The following is a 20,533-nucleotide window of genomic DNA, read 5'->3' as shown; positions in this document are numbered from 1 at the left end:
GCCAGGGTCATAATCGTTGAGCCCAGGGCTGTACCCAATTCAGTATAGAAGGCAGTGGGGTTTTTACGTAGGTCGGGTAGAGATTTCCGGAATGTCAGTATCTCTTGCCGGTCCCATGGCTGGTAGACCCAGTTGTACACTACCCTTCCCTTCGCATCTTGGTTGTTTGCATCATCGTGAGTCCCTGTACCCCAAGGAGGAACCCAGTAAGGGGCAGCCTCACGTATCGGCATCATGGTGTTAGATTGCTCGGTTGGTGGTTCGGTCACTACGGAGGCTGCGGATTTAGCTCCCGGCTTTCGTTCAGTGAGGTGGCGGAAAACCTCAAGCGTGCGCGTAAGGAGGTCCGACACATCACACTCGCCCTCATCCCCGATATCGACCTTCCGGTACAGAGTCCTTAGGCTCTCGGGACCTTTGCCTCGATATCGGTCCTCGTATGCATTCAAGACATGATAACACAGTCGTACGGTAAAGTGTCGTCTGTGACTCCCTGTATACGAGCTGAACATATCTGTGATGTACTCTTCATCATCCTTTCTTTCTACCAGTGTCCTTGCTATTTTGTCGATCCCAGCTCGCTCATCTTTGTCTAGTCTGTTTGTTCTTGCAGGGCCAGCCCCTCGAGTCTCATGGTCGTCTAACGTTGTTGTTGATGCGGGTTTTAATACAAGGGGTTCGGCTGGCACAGAGGCCATTGGGGCCGACGCTGTGGCGGTACCTTCGTTTGTACCTGGGGGTGGCGCGTGCTGCGCCAAGGGTTGAGAAGGGGCATATGGAGGGGGCATGTAGATGATAGGAGGACCTAACAGCAGGTCCTCATTGGCTCGTTGTTTCGAGGGTAAATCAGGGTAGAGCATGGAGGGGGTTCTAACCGGACACTGGCTTGGCGTTTCCATTTCTAGTTTCTGTTTAGCTTTCTCTCTTTCCTTTATCTCTTTTTCTAGTTTCTGAGCAGCTAGGTGGGCTGCTTTTCGCAGCTCTTTTTCCAACCTACTCTCAGTTTTCTTTTTACGTTGTTCAGTTTCTTTTCGCCACATGCCGAAGCTGTCAAGCATAGTAGGTGTTGTCTTGTTTTTACCCAGGGCAGTTTCTAGCGTTTTTATTTTATCATCGTCGAAGGATCCTATCAGGGGCCATTGACTTTCTTGACCCTTTTTTGTATATTTATGCCATAGTTTACTATAGGCTATAGCGGTCAATCCATGCTTCATGAACATGTCCTTATTAGGGGTGCCTTCCAGTGGGGCTGGATGGTCCATCTCTAATAGGCGGTCCGGGCTAAACAGGCTACTAATCAGTGGGGAGAAGACAGACATGACGGCTCGTAACGAGGGACTAAAAAGTCAGCACTGCCTATCTTATCACTAGGTGCAAAGACTGGACAGAATATTTCTATTCTACGTTGTTTGCAGGCAGTGAATACCTCATGGATCAAAATAACAAAAGACCAATAAATAACAATGGGGAGAATGAGTAGGTCCGCAAAGATCTGCGTTACCTACCCTTTTCACTGTCTGCAAAAAGGGTGGTCTCTTCCCTGTTTGCAGACAGGGAATCTCCAGGAAACAATAGTTTTGCGAACAACAGTTCAGTTTCAAGTGATTATTGAGTGGGGGAGAAAAAAATAAGCACGGCTGCTGCCCTACCTATCCTCCACTGCTTGCAAAAGAGAGAGCCCGTTGTTTCTCCGTTTGCAGACAGTGAATCTCCAAATAAATAAAAGAGAGCAATACTAGTATTTTTAAACAAACAAGCAATCAAGCAATCATTTCGCAACTTGTCGTGATTACACGACCTTACCCGGACCGCATGGACAGTTTCTTGTCTTCCGAATCCAGCGCCCGATCGTCCTCTCTTCTCCGTTATCCTCGCGGCACTCCTGATGGTTCCCAGTCAGGACCGTAGATCACTCGAGAGAGGTCTGTTCGGAACCAGTGAAGTTCGGATGATCGGCTGTCAGACGAGGGTCTATCGGACAGACGCGTTCCCGATCGTTGCAGTCGTTCACTTTGTCGTCAGGACCTCTCCCACTGGATCCATGGGTCGCTGATGGGCCCCACGCTTGGGTCGCCAATTGTTGAAAATAAGGGGGGCACTACCAACCAGAATATAAGATCCTTAAGTATTGCCCGGCGGTGTCGCCTCTTGAACCCACAAAGAAGTTAAACTATTGAAGAGGCAGGCGCTGGAGACTGGAAGGCAGGAAACAAGGTTTTTATTCTCTCCGGAGGAGAACACAACGAAACGGACAGAAGGTATCGTTCTGAGGTGCTCTAACTGCATCCCTGAGGCCTGGCCTCTTATACACAAGTTTATCTCTTTATTGCATGTAACACATTCTCGTCGATACTTTGATGTACGGAAAGACATCCTCAGAATCCCCCTTCCCAGCCCGTTCCCACGCAAGGTTACAGTGGAAGTCCCTGCCCCGTTCACAACAGGTGATGATCATCGCGCAGCTGGATATTCCGCCGATTCACGGAGTGTGTGGGGTTCGATCGGATCTCGTAGGGCGGGGGGGCTTTGATCAACCCGGGGATCCCCTGCTGGGGGGGAAACTTTCTATTGTACGGGGAGGGGCAAGGATTGGTATCGGCAGAGCTGGGTGTCGGCCTGGGAACGGGGAAGACAAACGGGCACACGGGGAAAAGGGGTTTGCATCAAAGGGCTGGGGATCATAAATGGGAAGAAGGGAGGTGTTGCGCTGGGAACAGGACGAGGGCCTGGGGCAGAGCAGCGCCGAAGAGGGGTTTTATGATTCGCGGCAGGTGCAGGCAGGGGGGGGGGTTGTCAGCGAAGCTAGGAGGGAGAGAGAGGCGCGCTGGCTCTCGGCGAGAGCAGGGAAGCCATGGTGCCCAAAATGGCGGCTGTTTTACGCGCACAAAAGGTTTAAGGAGAGCAAGAGGGCGCCGATAATGTTGACGGTTTCAGCCCAACTTTCAACAAATCACCGCTAGGCTCCCAAGGAACAGATCACAGCAGCTACTTGTAAGAGAGGAGATCTCATGGTAAAGGGCATTAAGTTCAAAATCTTTCAAGATTTGTTCACTGACCCCCTGTAGAAGACATGGGACTTAAAACCAGTGACTGATCATTTAAAAAACAGAACAAATCAAGTAGCAGTGGGGTCACCCTTTCCTCCTCATGTTTATGTAGGAAGGAGAAATTACAGCGATATGTTCCAGGGTGGAAGCTAAGTACCTTTTGCGACCATACTTCTGTGCTGAGGAGCATCTAGAATCTAAGAATCAACCGATCAGCCAGACGAATAACCCAGCAACTGACCATTGCGGCAGAGTGAGTTGCAAGCTGGGAGATCTGAAACCCTCCCCACAGCAATCTGAAAAGGGGATGAGAGATCGGATAAGCAGCTAACAAAAACCTACATAGATGGTAGACTCTAGACTCTGGCAAATTAAGGCATGGCCTCCAGCCAGATCTAGGGGTCCTGAAGTCAATGTGGACCCAGAGTACCAGAACAAATACTGACAGTTGGGCAAACACAACCGGGTGAAACATCTAACTACACAATCAGGAAATGTAAACCATGGAACAGAGAAAAAAATGAAAGATACTTAGGAGGTATATGGAGAACTGCACTCAAGACCCTCATCCACGTGTTCGACTTCAAAGTGGTATGCTTATCTCCGCTAGGGTTGATCTCGTGGACAGCATCATGACAGGGTCTCCTTTACTAGAGTGTCCTGTTCTTCAAGTGAAAAGCCATCCTCCTTTCTGGAGTAGTATTATTGGGCCTCCAGGCGGAACAATGATTTTATCAACTCTAAACACATAATGCTCCTGTGGCACCTACTGGTAGAAACTGTAACACAAATAGCTACCTACTAGAACAATACTATCAGGTCAAATATGCTGCAGCAGTTTGGATAGCTGTGGTGGTCTTAGCTTTTGAAAAATGATTGCACTACTTGACCCACACAGAATTTGCAGCCATGTGGTTCTCACGGATGCAATACCTATCCAGTATAGACCATCAACATTTCACTTGACCTAAGCCTTGGGCCTTACAACTATTCATGTAATGCAATCTCATGTCTGCCATATTTGATCAGCTGTATGTACTGTGCAGGGAAGATGTTGGGAGAAAGCCCCATGAGCATACAATTTATGCAAACATATGTAACGGAGATTATGGCAAAAGGGGCCATTGGAGGTGGTGTGGCAGCAGATGGGGTTGTTCTTGTTAATGACTTGTTTTGCTATCTTGCTGGAATACCGATAAAAACGATTTAGCAGAAAAATAGAGCACTTTAAAACCCCAATCTAAATTTGTAAATTGAAAATTCTAAAACTACCGTAACCAACTAATAATGATATAACAATTCTAGTGGGTAGTACCAATGTATAGAAATTCTTATGAAAAAAGTGGAGAATAACCTGTGGTATTGAGTTTCCCATTTGCACTTTCCGACCTCTTTCTACCGCAAGCTTTTAACTGGTGGTGAAAGGTGACTATTTTCCTCAATATTTACAGTATTTGCTACCAGTGATTAAACACAGCACAGAAATTAAATGCATGATAACCAGATTGAGAGACATTTACACCTCTCCACTACCTTTTAAATGAGTTTGAAAAGATTAATTTAATCAACACTGGAAATATCAACGGCTGAAACGGCCTCTGTGGGATTCAGGCTCATGAGTTGAAGGTCACACCAGATGTCAGCAGGAAGTGTGCAAGTCATTGAGCATCTTGCTGGGAAAGACAGGTCCTCCATTCATGGTTTCGGGAGTATAAGGACATCATCAATGGAACCCTGATCCTTAAAGGAAAGCAGCATCATAGTGGGTGGGAGTGCTGACTTTACATATGTGCTTAATGGTTCCAGGCACTTTGACAGAAGAATTGGTGAGAATCCGAAACGTAGGTCACCTCTCGGGACCATTCACGGAGTGTGTATGTTATAAAACTGACAACAATTCCTGTACTGGGTCATGGACTAAAAATCCACATATGCATACACCAATATGGAAAAAATGAATTCTGTCACCTTCAGATGAAGATCCCGCTCATGATTATACATCGACAGGAGACTCGGAGCAACCCTGAATTCACACCATAGGAGTCATCTATGTCTGACTACTGAGAAAATGCCCTGTTGCTGGGCAAACTGCCACAATCAGACCTCCCAAAGTAGAGTCCTTGAACCTACACAGCACTTTCTTTTGTTATAATGAACAGTGGTGGTGTTTTCTAGCACAACTTCAATTTCACTCGCTGAGAAGAAAGGGAGGAAAGATTTCAAAGAAAGACAGACCACCCCATAGCTCCAACACATTTATGTGTAGGGGCTGCTCTAACATGGAGAAAAGGCCTTAACCTGCATGACATTGTCTGATGGAGTGAGGAATTCCAACTTTATCTTCTTCAATGCTGGAATGCGAGGAGAAACTGGTCATAGGGACTACAAACGGTCCTTAGAGCAAGAGTACTTCCTCAAGGAAGATCATTTTTTCTTCATGCCATTTTTTGTGCTTTTTGTGTGAAGATCATTTGATAGATCGGTCCACGTCAGGGTATGAACCTGAAGAGGAATGATTCCCTGTAGTCCTTGACCTCAAACAGCTTGGCTTCCCACTCTGATGATTTCTGGTGCATCAGCCACCAGGAGTCACAGGCCAAGTGGGTGGGTTCTTATCCAAAACACCAAATATTTAGATGCTGAGTAGGTCTGCCAAAGATATCTTCTTAAGGCACCTGTGGCATTCCTTGAACTGACCAATCTCAAGAGGCTGTCTTCAAAATCTGAGGATTTTCATTGGTGAAGCATCGAAAGGTCTGGTCTCAAACCGATGAATGTAAAAACAGGAACTAATGCCAGAGTACCAGTTGACGCCTTATGATCTTTGATGCAATCACATCTGGGGAAGGCAGAGTCATGGATAAACCCACATGACGCGACCTGGTGACGATGGAGAATTGTTAATGGGGTATCGCATCCATGATTAACTCATCTACGCAATTTCCATTTTGTTCACAGCAGTATTCTAGAAATAAGTATGCATTTTTTTTGTTGTTTAATATAATTGTATTGTTTACTAACATCATATCTGCTAATGATTATATGTTTTCAACACCCTTATCAGACATACTGAGTCCTAAATTATATAAGCTTGTTAGATTATTTAAGGTTCAATTAAAAGGTGTTTATGCCATCTAAATAGGACAGACATTAATGCAATTGGAACTGTAAACCAGAACGTATTGCATACATTGTTTGGAAGTTCCTGTCAACTGATGAAATGCTTAGTTGCATAATGCTGTGGTATATGATAAAGAGAGGACCAAGCTACAGAACTGAAAAGACTGTTTAGTGTGTCCTTCCTGAGCACAACAGGCTCTGCAATGCCCATACATTAATTTGGCAAAGGAGTGCGATCATGGCTCTGCATTGAGTGCAAAGGATCCATTTTGTGCAACAGCGGGTGTTTTTATACTCTCTTCAAATGACTATATACAAGTAACTAATTGTCAAGTGTCCTCTCAGAAAATAACACCAGAAGTAGCTCTGCCAGATACAAATTGAGACCATTCCATTTAAGGAGTTTAGTAAAAGATGTAATGGGTACTTGAAAAAAACACATAGAATACTGATTTCAAGTGACTCCTCCAACTAACAAATATGATATTTGACTTTACTAGAGCATTAATCCTGTTGAAAATTGATCTGACCTAAATGTATTTCCCTGGTAAGTGTTCTGTCTCTGCCACAATGGTTAATTCGAAAAGACATCCAAGAGTGCCAAATACTCTAGTACCATTAATTGTTAGTGGATAATCTCCATTACATCCAACCAGTATATTCATCACTCAAAAGGAAGCATCTTCCAAATGTACTTCAACAGCGGATAGTTAAAAATACTCAGCAATTGGTTACCTGCAGTGGTGTGCACGTTCCGGCTTGATACTACAACATTTAGGACATTTGTAGATAACTTCTCCCGGTTTCAACTGTAAGCTTTCCATGTACTCCTTAGTAGCATTTCCTTTGGGCACTGCCCCCTACAATGACAGCAAATTAAAAAAAATTATAACAAGAATCAACGCTATAAAGTCCCCATGTACAATATATGAACTTGCTTAATGAGTTGGTACAATCAGTATTCTATAGGCAGTAAAGCTGCTACTTCAATATATGGAAACCATTGTCCAACTACAAAGGAAATAAGGGGATGGGTATTATTGTTCACCACTTAATGAGTGGATTTGTGGCACGCAGCACTTAGAGCAATGCCAGTTTTAAATAATGCAATAGCTTCCAATGGCTAAACAAATACACCCCATCACTGATAACACGTTTGCACGAGTTTGTTTTAAGTTTCTGCGAGAAATATTGAGTTTAGCAATCGCTGGCTGCACTCTCTGGACGATCTAAATGTGAAAAATTAGAAAATGTTAAAAAAAATTCTAACAATAAGTTTGAATTAAATTTTTTGCAAATACAACTACTTCAAATGAATCTTTTTAAATCAATTTATTTGAACTATTTTAGAAAAATAATTAGATTGACTATGTAATTAATTTTAAAAAAAATAGCTAAAAAGTAATGCTTGTAATAATAAAAAAAAAATCAAGTTACCTAGTGGTAAAGAAAGGTGAGAGTTTAAAGTCAAATGAGAAGAATAGGTTTGGGAATGGGTTCCGTTTTGCGCAGAGTTTATGAGGGGCGCAGGGATTCCCTCAATTTTACCAAGAGAGCGAGTTTAAGTAAAATACAATATCAAACAAGTGACTTCAAACTAATTACACTTTCGATCTAAAAATATCAGTCAATCTAAATAAGTTCACCCATGATCTTGCAATGCACGGTCAGAAAACAGCACGTTTTTTGCACACATCTGCACACCTCAACGTCAAATTGGATAGGAGCCTCAGAAAAGTTTGATACACAAAAAAATCTGGTTACAACTACTCAAAGTCTCAAAGGTGAAATACTGGGGAAATTAATTAAAAACCAAAACAGAAAAATAACCTTCAAATCATAAACATATTTAAAATAATCAACAAACTAAACCTGGACAAATTTACTTTTGCAAAAAACTTTAGAGCTGCTGAACATAGAAATACTATACCCAGGTCCTCTACTGCTCTTGGCCTTTCCCTCCTACTTATGCTCTATGCTCTATGAGTAATCATCGGAGCTCGGAGCTCACAGCAGCTTGAGCCAGGCAGCAATCTGCAGGCAGCGGGCGACACCGGCGAAATAGAGAAACGCCGGTCGGAGGCTGAGATGAGGTGAGGTGAGGCGGAGAGAGCTGAGCACGAACGTCCGCCGACAGCAGGGGCGTGCTCTAGCTCGGTCCGGCAGCGATTCACGAGTCAGCCCTACCCGCCACCCGGTTCCCGATTCACCGCTGTACCACCCAGACACTTCCACTCCTTGGACTTTGGTGGACCTTGGTGGCCCCGGTTCGGCGGCTCCAGCGGTTCCAGCATTGACGGTGGACTGCGAGAGGACTGCATGAAGGTACGCCACGTCTCCATAACCTCCCTCGGCAACTGCCTGTAACTGTCCGGCAGTAGCGTGGAGTTGGGGGAGAGTTGGGGGTGTCGGGGAGTTGGGGGAGAACAGAAGCAGGAGGACGCGAGTGGGAGAACGCCGAACAACTGACGGCTCCGCTCCCCGCTCCCCTGCTCTCTAGCTGTTTCCCCGGTGGACGTCCTCCCTCCCTACCCACAGGCTAAGCACAGGCAGGAACAGGAACAGGAGCCTAACACTCCTGGTTGGTGAATGCGGTTTTGTCAAAAAAGGAGGGCGAATTGACAGAAAAATAAAAACAAACAAACAAAGATAAACCAACAAACAGAAAACAAACAAAACAGAGAACACAATTTTTAATAATCCGCCAAAAAAATTAATCATAACAACGACCCTCTTCAAAAAAAAAAAAATCCATAGCCTCGCCTTAAGCAATAAAAAAAAAAAAAGGCAAAAAATAAATAAATCTTTGCCACAGCACCAAGTCGCAAGGCGGGCGGGCAACAACCCAATCATGAGGTCCGGAAGAACTAGGGGGGATGAGTTAAAAGAGAAAAAATCACCATCTAACCCCAAAAAACCTAAAAAAGCAAGGGAGATGGAATCGGAAATAGAAACGGAGGTCACCAAGGCGTCGGTCATGGAGGACAACAGCACAGCATCAGGAACCGCGCAGAAAGGAATGTCACTTACAGAGCCGAGGCAAACAAACAGCGACAAGCAGTATGCGACGGAAGTCGTAACACAGGGCATCGCAGTTTTCTCCGGATTCGCAAGCGCAAAATCAACTGTCAGCAAAAAAGTGGCTGAGACAGCCCCGCCTGTCACTAATGAAGGCGGCAAGAAGGGCATACCATCGTCACCCACAAGGCATTACTCATGCCCAAATAGCAGCAAACGGGCATTGATCACCTACTTCCTAAAAGTGGCCACAAAAACAAAAACAGCTATAAACAACCAGGAATGCGACGACCCTAAACAACTTAAATATTTTCAAGATACCAGTCTCAGCATTGACACCATTGACGGCCTAAGTGAAGCCGATACGAATATCCCCCACGATAAGTGCATCAAGAGTTGCATCAATGAAAAAGCAGAACTTTGGGTAACAGGACCAGATCTGGATCACACATCAAAAGGCGAAGCCCATGGCCCCCAAATTCCAAAAATCATACCCCTTTCAGAAGGTGGTCACACCCACAAAGTCAATGCCATAGAAGCAGAAATACACCATCAGCCGCTTATCTTAGAACCACAGTCGAAAGGGCAACAACAACTGTTACCGAGCCACAACGGTCTTTACGGTAACAAAGAAGCCATCTCAACACATCAGATAAGCACGGGCATTCTAAGCCCTTTCGGAACTATACACATGCTGTCGCCGGCCCTACTCACAGACGACCCTGTCACAGCAAAAACCAACAAGCATTATCTACCGGATTCTGTCCATCAAAGTAGTAGAAAATCACTGCCCTCAAGGCAACATGATGACTCATTTCTTAGTTTAAAACATCTCGAAAATTCTCCCACGGTGCCGCAGTCGCAAAATAGAGAGAAGGCATACGAAATTCCAGTCTCTCTGGACTTCTTGCCTCTAGAGCATACACCTTCATCGGTACAGGCAGCCAGCTCACCACCCTCAGCAGTCTGGCCCCATTTGTTAAACACTTTGGACACCATCGGTAAAGCCACGACTTATCACGCAGACAAGTTAGATACCCAAGTTGGCCTGTTAACCATCCTAGCTACCTACGTTGAGGGGGTGGGACAAAAGCTGCAAAACCTTAATGAAATGATAGAGCGGGTGCAGCAAGATCGAGAAACAAGCTACCTAACAAGCCACTGCACGCAAATAATAGATCAACTAGCCGTAGTTCCAAACTTAATGTCCGAACTACTGGGGGTCGCCAGGGACACCTCAGCACAGACTAATCCACCAACTAAGAAATTCAAAGAAACCCAGCAGGAAATGGATCAGGTTTATCCAAGTTCCCCAAAAGAGCACAATGTAAAAGCAGGGGGGCTTAACAGTGCTCCAACACCCGAAAGCACAAAAACATTACAATTGAAAACCGTTTCGGAAAATATAGTGGTCTCGATCAGTCCATCAGTTGATCATCGCAACGAGCCACTTGCAAAAGAAGCAAATACTAAAGCTCCACTATCGAAGCGGCAGAGGAAACGACTAAGAATGTCTAGAAAGGGAAAACAAACAAGACATGCACCAAACGTAACTGGTACCACAACGGAGCTAAATGTTACCCAAAGTGAAGACGACACATCAATAACAAACACTGAGAAAGCAAGCCTTGTGGTCGACACAACCCCACCCACCAATAAGCTTACCACCTCAACAATTCAAAAGCAACCAAAAACGGAACATTCGCAGCCAGCAAACCTATACAGCATATTCAAACCCGCAGAAAGGGAAGTGAATCGGCATATAACATCTGAGTCCACTCAAACCCTAAAAAAAACTACCAGACGCAACACAATAGAATCCGTTAAAACCAGCTTAAATTACGCAATTTGGCCCAATGAAGGAGACAGCAAGGACGGCAGTACCGCCGACAAAACATACAGGATCCACAGGGAAAGCAGTGTTCCAACCACTGCAATGAACAATGATATACCTCCTCTAAACACTGCATGCAACACTCAGAATCTTCGCCCAACCACCGCGGGACAACCCTCAGAGGAAAAAGAACTTTAAAAAAGCCATCACACCGAGCTGGTCTCCTCCGACAGCAATAACTTCTACAACAACAAGCTGCATTTCATCCCTCATTTCGAATCGAGGGGAACCCATGATATCCTTAATAGAAGCGTAATATTAAAACTGCTCAAAGCACTCCCGTCCCTGCGTCATATCGAGACGGGCAATCTTGAAAGCGTTGAATTTAGTCCAAATCCCGACCCATCTGGTCGAGAAATCACTATAGTAAGCTTTACTGATAATTCCATCACAGAGCAAATCTGGCAGCAGCAGGTTTCATTTGCCAAATGGGGTATAGAATAAAAAAAACAACTCTCAGCCGCTATCCAACCCACTTCAACAACTAAAGTCATCAGAGAGCTTGTTGAGAGGCGCGAAAGGCCCAGAACACCAAAGCCCAAGTATTGGCAAAGATCAAGAGAGGAGGAAAATTACCATAACCTTCGTTCATCCGGAAGCAGGAAAACACACAGGGCAAAGGAAACAGAACCCAGCCGGAACCCGCCAATGTACGGCATGAACAAACTCATCCAAAGCTAAAACAACAGACCACGGGTGTAATATTTGCTCTTGGAACGTAAACGGCCTGAGCTCAAAACTAGAAGATCCAGACTTCATGGAATTCCTCAATCAATACGATTTAATCCTCTTTCAAGAGACATGGCAAACAAATCCTTCACCAATAGTAGGATACAAAGAATATCTTAACCCGGCCCAGAAAGACTCGAAATATGGAAGAGCTAAAGGGGGGCTTTCAATCTATGTCTCGACCCACATCTCTTGGCAGGCCACGGAAGTAGATTTAGATACAACATGGATGCTATGTATCAAATTAACAGCCCCTACCTTCTACAGCTTACTAATACTGAATATATACATACACCCATCATCCAAACAAAAGAGACTGAATATCGATACCCTAGCAGCAACATTGGATACATTAAAACTGGCTCACCCACACTCCAACATTATTTTATCAGGAGATTTTAACATGAAATTACAAAATCTTAGGAAAGATAGTCCAACAGGCCACGTTCCATCTAGCAAACAACGTGATACACACGGTAACAGATGCGCTTCCCTGTATTAAGAACGATCATCTGACATCAGAGAGCCACCCAGCATATACCCGGGTAACGCAGAAAACATGCTCCATCATTGATTATACATTAACAGACCTAGACCTTCTCCCACACATCACTAACTTTGAAATAAAAGATAGGTCAGAAAGCGACCACCATCCTCAAACCTTCACTTTACTCCTAAAAACGGCCGACCCAGCAAAAGACAAAGTGATGTCCCAACTCACAAAATGTTACAATCTGAGACGTTTAATTTGGAAAAAGGAAAATATTGGTGACATCATGGCCACATGTATAACCCTTTCGGAGAGTTTTAAAGTCAACCCATCATTCATAAAGGCTTGGGAAATCTTTGCTCAAGACCTAAATAAAGAATTCTCCAAAAAAGGCTGCAAACCAGGCAGACCAGAAGGGGTAGGATGGTTCACCAATAGTTTAAGGAAACAAAAAAAACCAATTGAATATACATCTAAGGCATTTGCGAACTCGAGGCCCAGAATCCACTCAGGACATTCTCTCACTAATATCAAAATCAAGAAAAGACCTCAAAAGAGACTCCAAGGTAGCCAAGAAAGCCTTCAGAGAAGAACTCTGGGCAAAACTCTTCCATGCCAGCAACCTTAAAGACTCTAAGCTCTTCTGGGATATAATTAACCAGCTATCGAACGGCAAGAACAGGCATTTCAACTCTGACGTAATGGAGGACACCTGGAAAGCACACATCGAGCAAACATATAATGACATCCTACCCTCAGGAGCCACAAATCAGGAAATCCCCATTGCAGTAATAGCTTATGATACACCTAAGAGTGAACTGCCAGAACCACTTCTGCAGATTTCCTAAGATCGCGTCCTTAAAACCATAAAAAACTTAAGGCCTGAGGGAGCTCCAGGACCTAACGGATTGCCTAATGCATTATTCCGGCACGACCCCACATTCTGGTCGGACATCCTCACTCCATTATTCACACACGCACTATCGTCAGGTACGGTTCCAGACTCCTGGAGAGGAAGCATCCTAAATCCCATATATATATATATCTGTTCCACGTTCAGACCCTGCCAACTACAGATTGATCGCACTCATCGATGTTGAAGCCAAGATTTACGCCTCAAACCTGCTGACAGATCTAGAAGACTGGGTGAGCTATACAAACTTGATGCCAAACAAACAAACAGGATTCCGGCCTGGAATGGGCACCCTCACCAACATCTCTGTGGTCACACTCCTAGCTAATCAAGCCATGGCCAAATCCCGCTCCCTCTACGCCTGCTTTATTGACCTTAAAGCAGCATTTGATAAAGTACAGAGGGCAAAGCTATGGGCTAAAATGCAAAGCTTGGGGGCACCAACAAAACTTTTGGAGGCAATTATCAACCTTTACTCTGATACATTGGTCCAAATAAAAAAAGGAGACGGGCGCAGCATAACAAGTAAGACCCAAACTAAAAATGGGCTGAAACAGGGGTGCGTGCTGGCCCCTTGCCTCTTCAACATCTACACCGCCGACCTCGAGAAATACCTTCAACAAGTCCAAACCGACCCCCCAAAACTGGGCAAAACACTAATCACTAGCCTTCTATACGCAGATGATATCGTCCTTCTATCACAAACACCGATAGGCCTTCAATGATCAATGACCCAATTAGGAGCCTACACCACTGTATCCCAATTAACAATTAATCTCAAGAAAACTAAGGTGCTGTGCTTCTCAAACCAACATAAAAAAGGGTCAAAAGGCAAATTCATCTGGAACCAGGGTGACAAACCAATAACCCAGGTGGAATCCTACAAATATCTAGGGTTGCAACTTAATCAAAACCTTAACTTCAAACATCAGCTGAATCAAGTGAGAACGAAAGCAAAACAACTTCTCTACGCTGTCAAAATTTTACACAGGAAATTAAAAGGCTGCTCAACAGGGCATGTGCTGAAGGTTATCGCAGCGAAATTCATACCAACCATATCATACGGGTCAGAAATAATGCATACAATAGACGCAGCCACCCTTAACCAAGCCCAATCAAGCTTTTTTAAGAGGTTGTTCTCAATTTCCCAGCACATTTCTCAAGCCCAGATTCGACTGGAATACGGGCTAAAAAACCAGAAACCAGCCAGACAAGGGGCGGTTGTGAAATACTATTGGCGGATGAGGCAAGCAGAAGATAACACATTAGCCCACTCCTGCTGGGAAGAAATCAAAAAGCAAGCGAGGCTAAATAATTCCATCGCCACGGTCCTAAAAGGTTCACTCAAGGACTTACACCTCGAAGGGGCATGGCACACAAATACTTCTTTCTCTGGTTTCAAAAAGGCAGTAAACAGCGCAACCAAACAAATTTCACAGCTAATGGACAAAACTGCATTCTCAAAGAAAAAGCACGCTTGGGCAGTGATTCGGTCTTATCAGTTGCTTAAACCACAACCATACTTGTTAGAACACTTCTCACAACACAAAAAGCATTATCTGACTATGTTACGGTTGAGGTCATTCCCCACGAAGGACCTAACCCCAAAATGGAAACAAGTATGGTTAACAAAAGAATGCCGGCTGTGTGGACAAGGAGAAGAGAGCCTCTTACATCTCCTATGCATATGCCCCACACTTCTAGAAATTCGGAAAAGGGTCCTCCGCAAGTTGCTGATAAAAAATCAGCTACGGACATGCAGACCCGCAGTCATACAATGTCTTGTAGGCCACTCCATAGAACTTTCTTGCAAAGCCATTATGCTTTGGAAAATGGCAGCCAAAGAATTAGACAACAAACAAGAATGAACTGGAGCGGTTCCAAAAAGACTGCTTGGACCCTTGTTCTTCTCCTGTACCAACATTATTTCTGGGCCCCTTGTGTACAGTACCTCCACTCACTGTTAAAACTTTCATATTAAAATGAAAGTTTTATCTAATGTATTATCTATGGATGATTATCCAGGTCATGACATCATTGTGTTTTCATTTTCTTAGCACCTTTTTAACCCTCATTTATTTATCGAATTATGCATTTTTGCTTTTTTTTTTAACACGTTTGTATCATTTAACTTCTTCCACTCTTTTATGATCTTTAACGAGATCAAATAAAAGTATTTCTGACTGACTACTTATGCTCTCGTCAGTCCCAAATTAATTTAATCAGATCCACTGAATCAAATGACCATATGGGTAAGGTGCATGGGTGTGGAATTTAATAAAATATCTACTTGTCCATGGGGCAGGTTGCTTCATAAATCTACTTGTCCTGTAACAAAAAACACTTGTCCCTTTGGTGCCATGTAGTGCGGCAACAAATTATGACAGCAATCTTTTTCTATAAGAGCTCTGATATAGCCTCTCTGATTATGCCCGGGCTCACACCATAGTAGTGTTTGAATACTTGCAATCCCCTTATGTTGCCCCATTTCCGCAGATCTACATACTGGGGCTGAGGGTAATTGTAAGCAATAGTTCCAGGGTTAGAATGCCTTTTTGAGTCTGTGCAAACCTACTAGCTTGTATATTTTAAGGGGTTTTCAACAACTTTTATCTAATCTTTTCCCATACTGACATTTTTGGGAAATGTACTGCTTACAATGGCAGATGTAAAACTTCTTCCAGAGTTGGGGGAAAAGTGGTTGGAGGGAGACTAATCTTGCAAACACTCAGATTTTCTCATGAGCAAATCTACACATGCACATTTGCTCATGCTAAAATGCAGTTCACAAATATTTTCTACGGGTACTATTTCTTGGTCCACTTCTGTAAATTCTTGGGCATTCACTAAAGCCGTATAGCTGCACTTAATGCAAGGACATATACCATGGGTGCCTTTTGAGACTTTCTTTACGAATTGGGCCCCTAATTTGATCTGGCTTAGACCTTGAACTTTTGCGTTTATTAAACTTCTGTCTTTCTCTCTTTATGAATTAGCTGGCTCCACTGTGAGTGACAGCATTCTGATCTTTCACAAGGAGCATATCGGCACACAAAGTAGTTTTATTCAGTGCCAGAAACTACTGTGGTAGTGTTTGCTTCTTGAGACCAAAAACAACTTTTGCTTTTGCCAATGTGTGTTATAATGATGAGGGTCCGGCAGCTCCCACGCCAATAAGGTTTTACAAAAATAATGCAAAAACAATTCGCACATTGACAAAACTAAAGAGCTGAAACCCAATTTCAGACCTACTAGCTTTGCCAATGCATGTTTCTTTTTGTTGCCCATAATCTTATTGAAACTGGTTACACTGACTTTCCATTATGAATATTTTTGGGAAATACTAGCATGCATCAACACATGTTACTAAATGATGCTGCAAAGAAACGGTACCTGAAAATGTACAGTAGTTTAGCCAAATGTTTTTTTTCCTGCTTTTATTTTTTTTATGAACATTTTATTTTGAAAGACAAGAATCATCAATCTTGCTTTCAGGCTTCAGCAAATATTTGCATCAAATCAGAGAACATTCTGGGAGTATTATACATAGCCTTATATTGCTAAACTTTGAAAACGTGTGTACACATTTTTATACTGGAACCACTGTCAGTAGTGCAGTCAGTACTTACAGCATTTACTTAAAAGCGCTCACCCTAATAATAAAGGCTCTCAATGAAGGAATCATATATACACGTTTGAACAGCATTAACATATGGACAAAAATATTATCTTAGCTGCAGACAGTGCCCTTCCCTGATCCATAATGTGGTACTGCAGACTGGCAGCCAAAAGGTTTGTGCTGCAGGGGCTTGGGCCTACTTGTCCCAAGGGCAAAATACACATGAAAACTTGTTGTTGCCCTTGACCAGAAACAATATGTCCTGGGCGTCGGGCTATAGGAATTCCACATCCCTGAAGGTGTAAATAGACGCTTTTATGCAAAACACAAGGGAAAGCCTGAAATAAAAACGTAGAAAGGACCAACATTTTCATTAATTTATTCACAACGTCTTGTCTTGACAGGCAATTCATACACAGGTAATTTGCGGAGTATTTGAGGCAGGAGCTTGTAATTTCATGAATCAAGTTCTTCTACCATGGCGGAGACGTGTTCCCCAAGATATCACTAGGGTTTCTCCACACAGTTATCCTCTAAATACCGAAATACTTCTAGGTGCCCCACACTAGAGTTACCTTCACCTTGCTAATGTTAATCATACCACTGGGCACTGTCCAGTATTCTCATATTCGATCACTCCTTAAAATTAGCAGAAAGCAGCAGGAAGACTGGGAATCCCTGCCTGGTACTTCTCTCTACATGTAGTGTATCCACAGTTAAAGAATGTATTACCAAATGCATCAAATCACTTTCATTTATACTTCTGATTAAGCTGACGAACTGAGTCAGAAAAGGCATTTTGGTTATAAATGCCTGAAAAGGTTCCCAGTTCACCATATCAAAAATCTTTTCATGCATTCAAAACAAAAGCAGTGGAATTTTACATGTGGTGGCAAAATAATTGTACTCCACTGGCTAAGATGTCAAATAGGTCAATGTAAATGTAAGCTTTTGAAGGGTTTTGTTGTAATCTGTTAGTTGACCATACAAATATGCCACTGTTTTACACTTTTGCCCATTTTTTTTTATCTCTTTCTTAGTAATAGTGCAATTATCAGCCAATCTCTCAGATGGTGATCCCTCCGTGTTCTGCTCTTTTAAGTGACTTAAGCCCTTGTTTGCCCACATCCAAATAAGAACTCTTCCCAACCTACCAGGTCAGATACTATTCCAGTGACTAATCAGCTAATTTGTTAAACAGTTACACGGCCATTATGTTTGCTTTATGAATTGAGTTTAAAGAGATGATTGCTAATTGTCCTTCGTCATGTAGTAATTAAGAAATCTATTGCTTCCCATGACTGTACAGATTCCTTATTAGAATACCTGTTATGATATCTGCACCTTGCATGTCATTCAGTCCAACCCTGACTTGCACACACCCTTTCGTTCCTAGCTCTCAACCTGTACAACCCCTCCACCCACAGGAAAGGAATTAATGTGCAGTGTTTCAACCATCAAATCCTTATTCTTGTCTTCCTAAAGACGATGCCCCAAAAGGTTACAAAACAGTCAATCTCCAACCCTCGCCAGTCTACTAAACTTAGCTAAAAAACTGCAATACAAGAAGCATTCTGGCATTTGAGCATTCTTTAGAAGTGAACTCATCTCATCTACCTGTTAGAGGAGCCAAAATTCATTCTTCCGCAATACTTGCTATTTGCACCATTTGTAATGGATTTGCCACTATCTGCAATTTAGGAATTAGTACATTAATAGGTTGCAATACTTCAGCCGCGTCAGGGCTTAACTCTAAAATGAAATATACCGTAGAGCACACTGTTGCACCCAATGCTTTTGACCCCTAGCTGGGCATTCTTCGTGACATCTACAAGTTCACTAAATCAGGCCAATTCTATACGGTCAATTAGTGTTAGCCTAGGTGTTCTCCAAGTACATTTTTCAACCTGGCCTGGAACAACACCCCCTCCGTTCCCCCTCCCCCCCACACCTTGTTGTACTTGCCTTCTCAGTCACATTGATATTTAACCTCTCCTGTGAGAGCTTCCAATATTGGAAAACATGTCAATGGAAAGAGGAGGCACCATCAATGGAAATCAACCTTCTGCATCTCAGTCAGTCCAGCAGCCTGCTAATACTGCTGCAATCTTGTACCAATAAATGGCCTTACAGTCCCTGCTAGGCAATAAAGCCTCTGTGGTAACAATCCAACCTTTTACCCAATTCCTCATCGGATGTATAGCAGACAAAGGATGGTGGCGGTTCCCACAACATTATCCGTAACAAGGCAAGGGAATACTTTGCATGTACAAAAAGGAATCCAACATGCCGCTTAATGATAAGGCCTGAGCAACAGGGCCGTCATAATTTTATTCCGGACTCTGATTCTTAAAAGCTGGCTCACAATGGGACAGAATAATAAGATACTCGAACAACAGTTCTCTTTATGAAGCTATTGCCATTACTGAAGAACAGATGCCAAGAAAGTAGTAATGTTGCACTGTGCACAACAAATAAATGTGCCCCTTCTGGTGGTCCTAGTTCTGTTGCATGGGACTCCCAGCACTCCATGGCGGAACGTACATCAGCCACACTACATTTTTAGGTCTCGCCTTTTCCCATTCCGCATGAATGGAAAAGGAGAGAATTCTAGTGGTCAAAATACTCGTCAAACTATGGCTTTTTCTGTGCGGTTTTCTTCGAGTTCACGTGAATCACGTGACCAAACAAGCACGGACATCAGCCTCCCTCCCTCCCTCCCTCCTAATTGCATTTTTTCACGGCCGCAACCACATCAAAGGGCTTCTCCCAGCGTGCGCTCTGCGGCTTCTCCTCCCCTAATTATTCATGGCTGGCTGGCAGTACTTTCAGTTTCCCGGCCGCTCTTGGTTTTTTTTTTTAATGGGGGGGTTTGCCTCTTTATCCATCGCCACTCCACCGCGCTCCATGTTGCTCTGTTGCTCCGCCACTCCCTCAGTGTTGTGCTTGCCCTTGTGTGCTTCACCTCCCGTGCATTGCTTTTTTCCCTGTGTGCTTCTACCTGTTCCGCGTTGCTCTCTTTCTCCTGTGTGCTTCTGTTCTCATGTGCTCCACGTTGCTCTCTCTCGCCCTGCTTGTCCAGCCGCCATCCTCTATGATCTTTCCCGCACCAGTACTTTCCGTGTTACTTCTGAGCCCAGCTTTCGTTATTTCCCTCCACCCGCCTTAAAAAAAAAGCTTTGCCACTGCTTTATTTTTCTTTATTTACGAGTACAACTTGGATCAGTAAATGAAAAAAAAAGAAAACTTCACACGCACGCTGTAGGTGCGTTCATGTGTTGTGCTTTTACCTACAAAATTACACAGCTGCTGCGACTGCATATTAGCATCTTTATTTTTTAACGGGGGGTGCCTCTTTATCCATGCTGCACAACATCGCTAAACAAGCATTGGCATAGCCAATAGTTCTCACCTTTGGGATCTTATAAGTGTTTAGTTATCCAGCACAATATCCTTGGTGCAACAACATCATCAACTGTTGCATGGCTAAACACTTATAAGGTACAAGGTTTAGCCATGCAACAGCTGATGTTGCATCAAGGATATTGTGCTGCAAAACTAAATAATTATAAGGTTCCAAAAGCGAGACCTATTGGCTATGCCAATGCTTGTTTATGTAGTGCCAGCTCTAATTCTTTCAGTCTAACTATAGAGAAAATGAGAAGCTAGTAATAGAGATTCTGCCATTGTCTTAATCAGATCA

General features: G+C 43.4%; 1 protein-coding gene across 2 annotated transcripts in view; it reads right to left on the bottom strand.

Moving 5' to 3' along the window:
* ZDHHC7 (zDHHC palmitoyltransferase 7) overlaps positions 1-20,533 on the bottom strand; it is a 358,756-nt gene that overhangs the window by 106,558 nt on the left and 231,665 nt on the right. For both annotated transcript variants that reach the window (XM_078670375.1, XM_078670374.1), the window contains one exon: positions 6,903-7,027. In XM_078670375.1, the coding sequence (XP_078526501.1) occupies positions 6,903-7,027 (125 nt within the window). The remainder of the gene's footprint in view (positions 1-6,902; positions 7,028-20,533) is intronic.

This window comes from Lissotriton helveticus, chromosome 12 (assembly GCF_964261635.1).
Source record: "Lissotriton helveticus chromosome 12, aLisHel1.1, whole genome shotgun sequence".
NCBI classification, from domain to species: domain Eukaryota; kingdom Metazoa; phylum Chordata; class Amphibia; order Caudata; family Salamandridae; genus Lissotriton; species Lissotriton helveticus.
The sequence above is the reverse complement of the archived record's forward strand: the minus strand, read 5'-3'. Positions and strand labels throughout refer to the sequence as shown.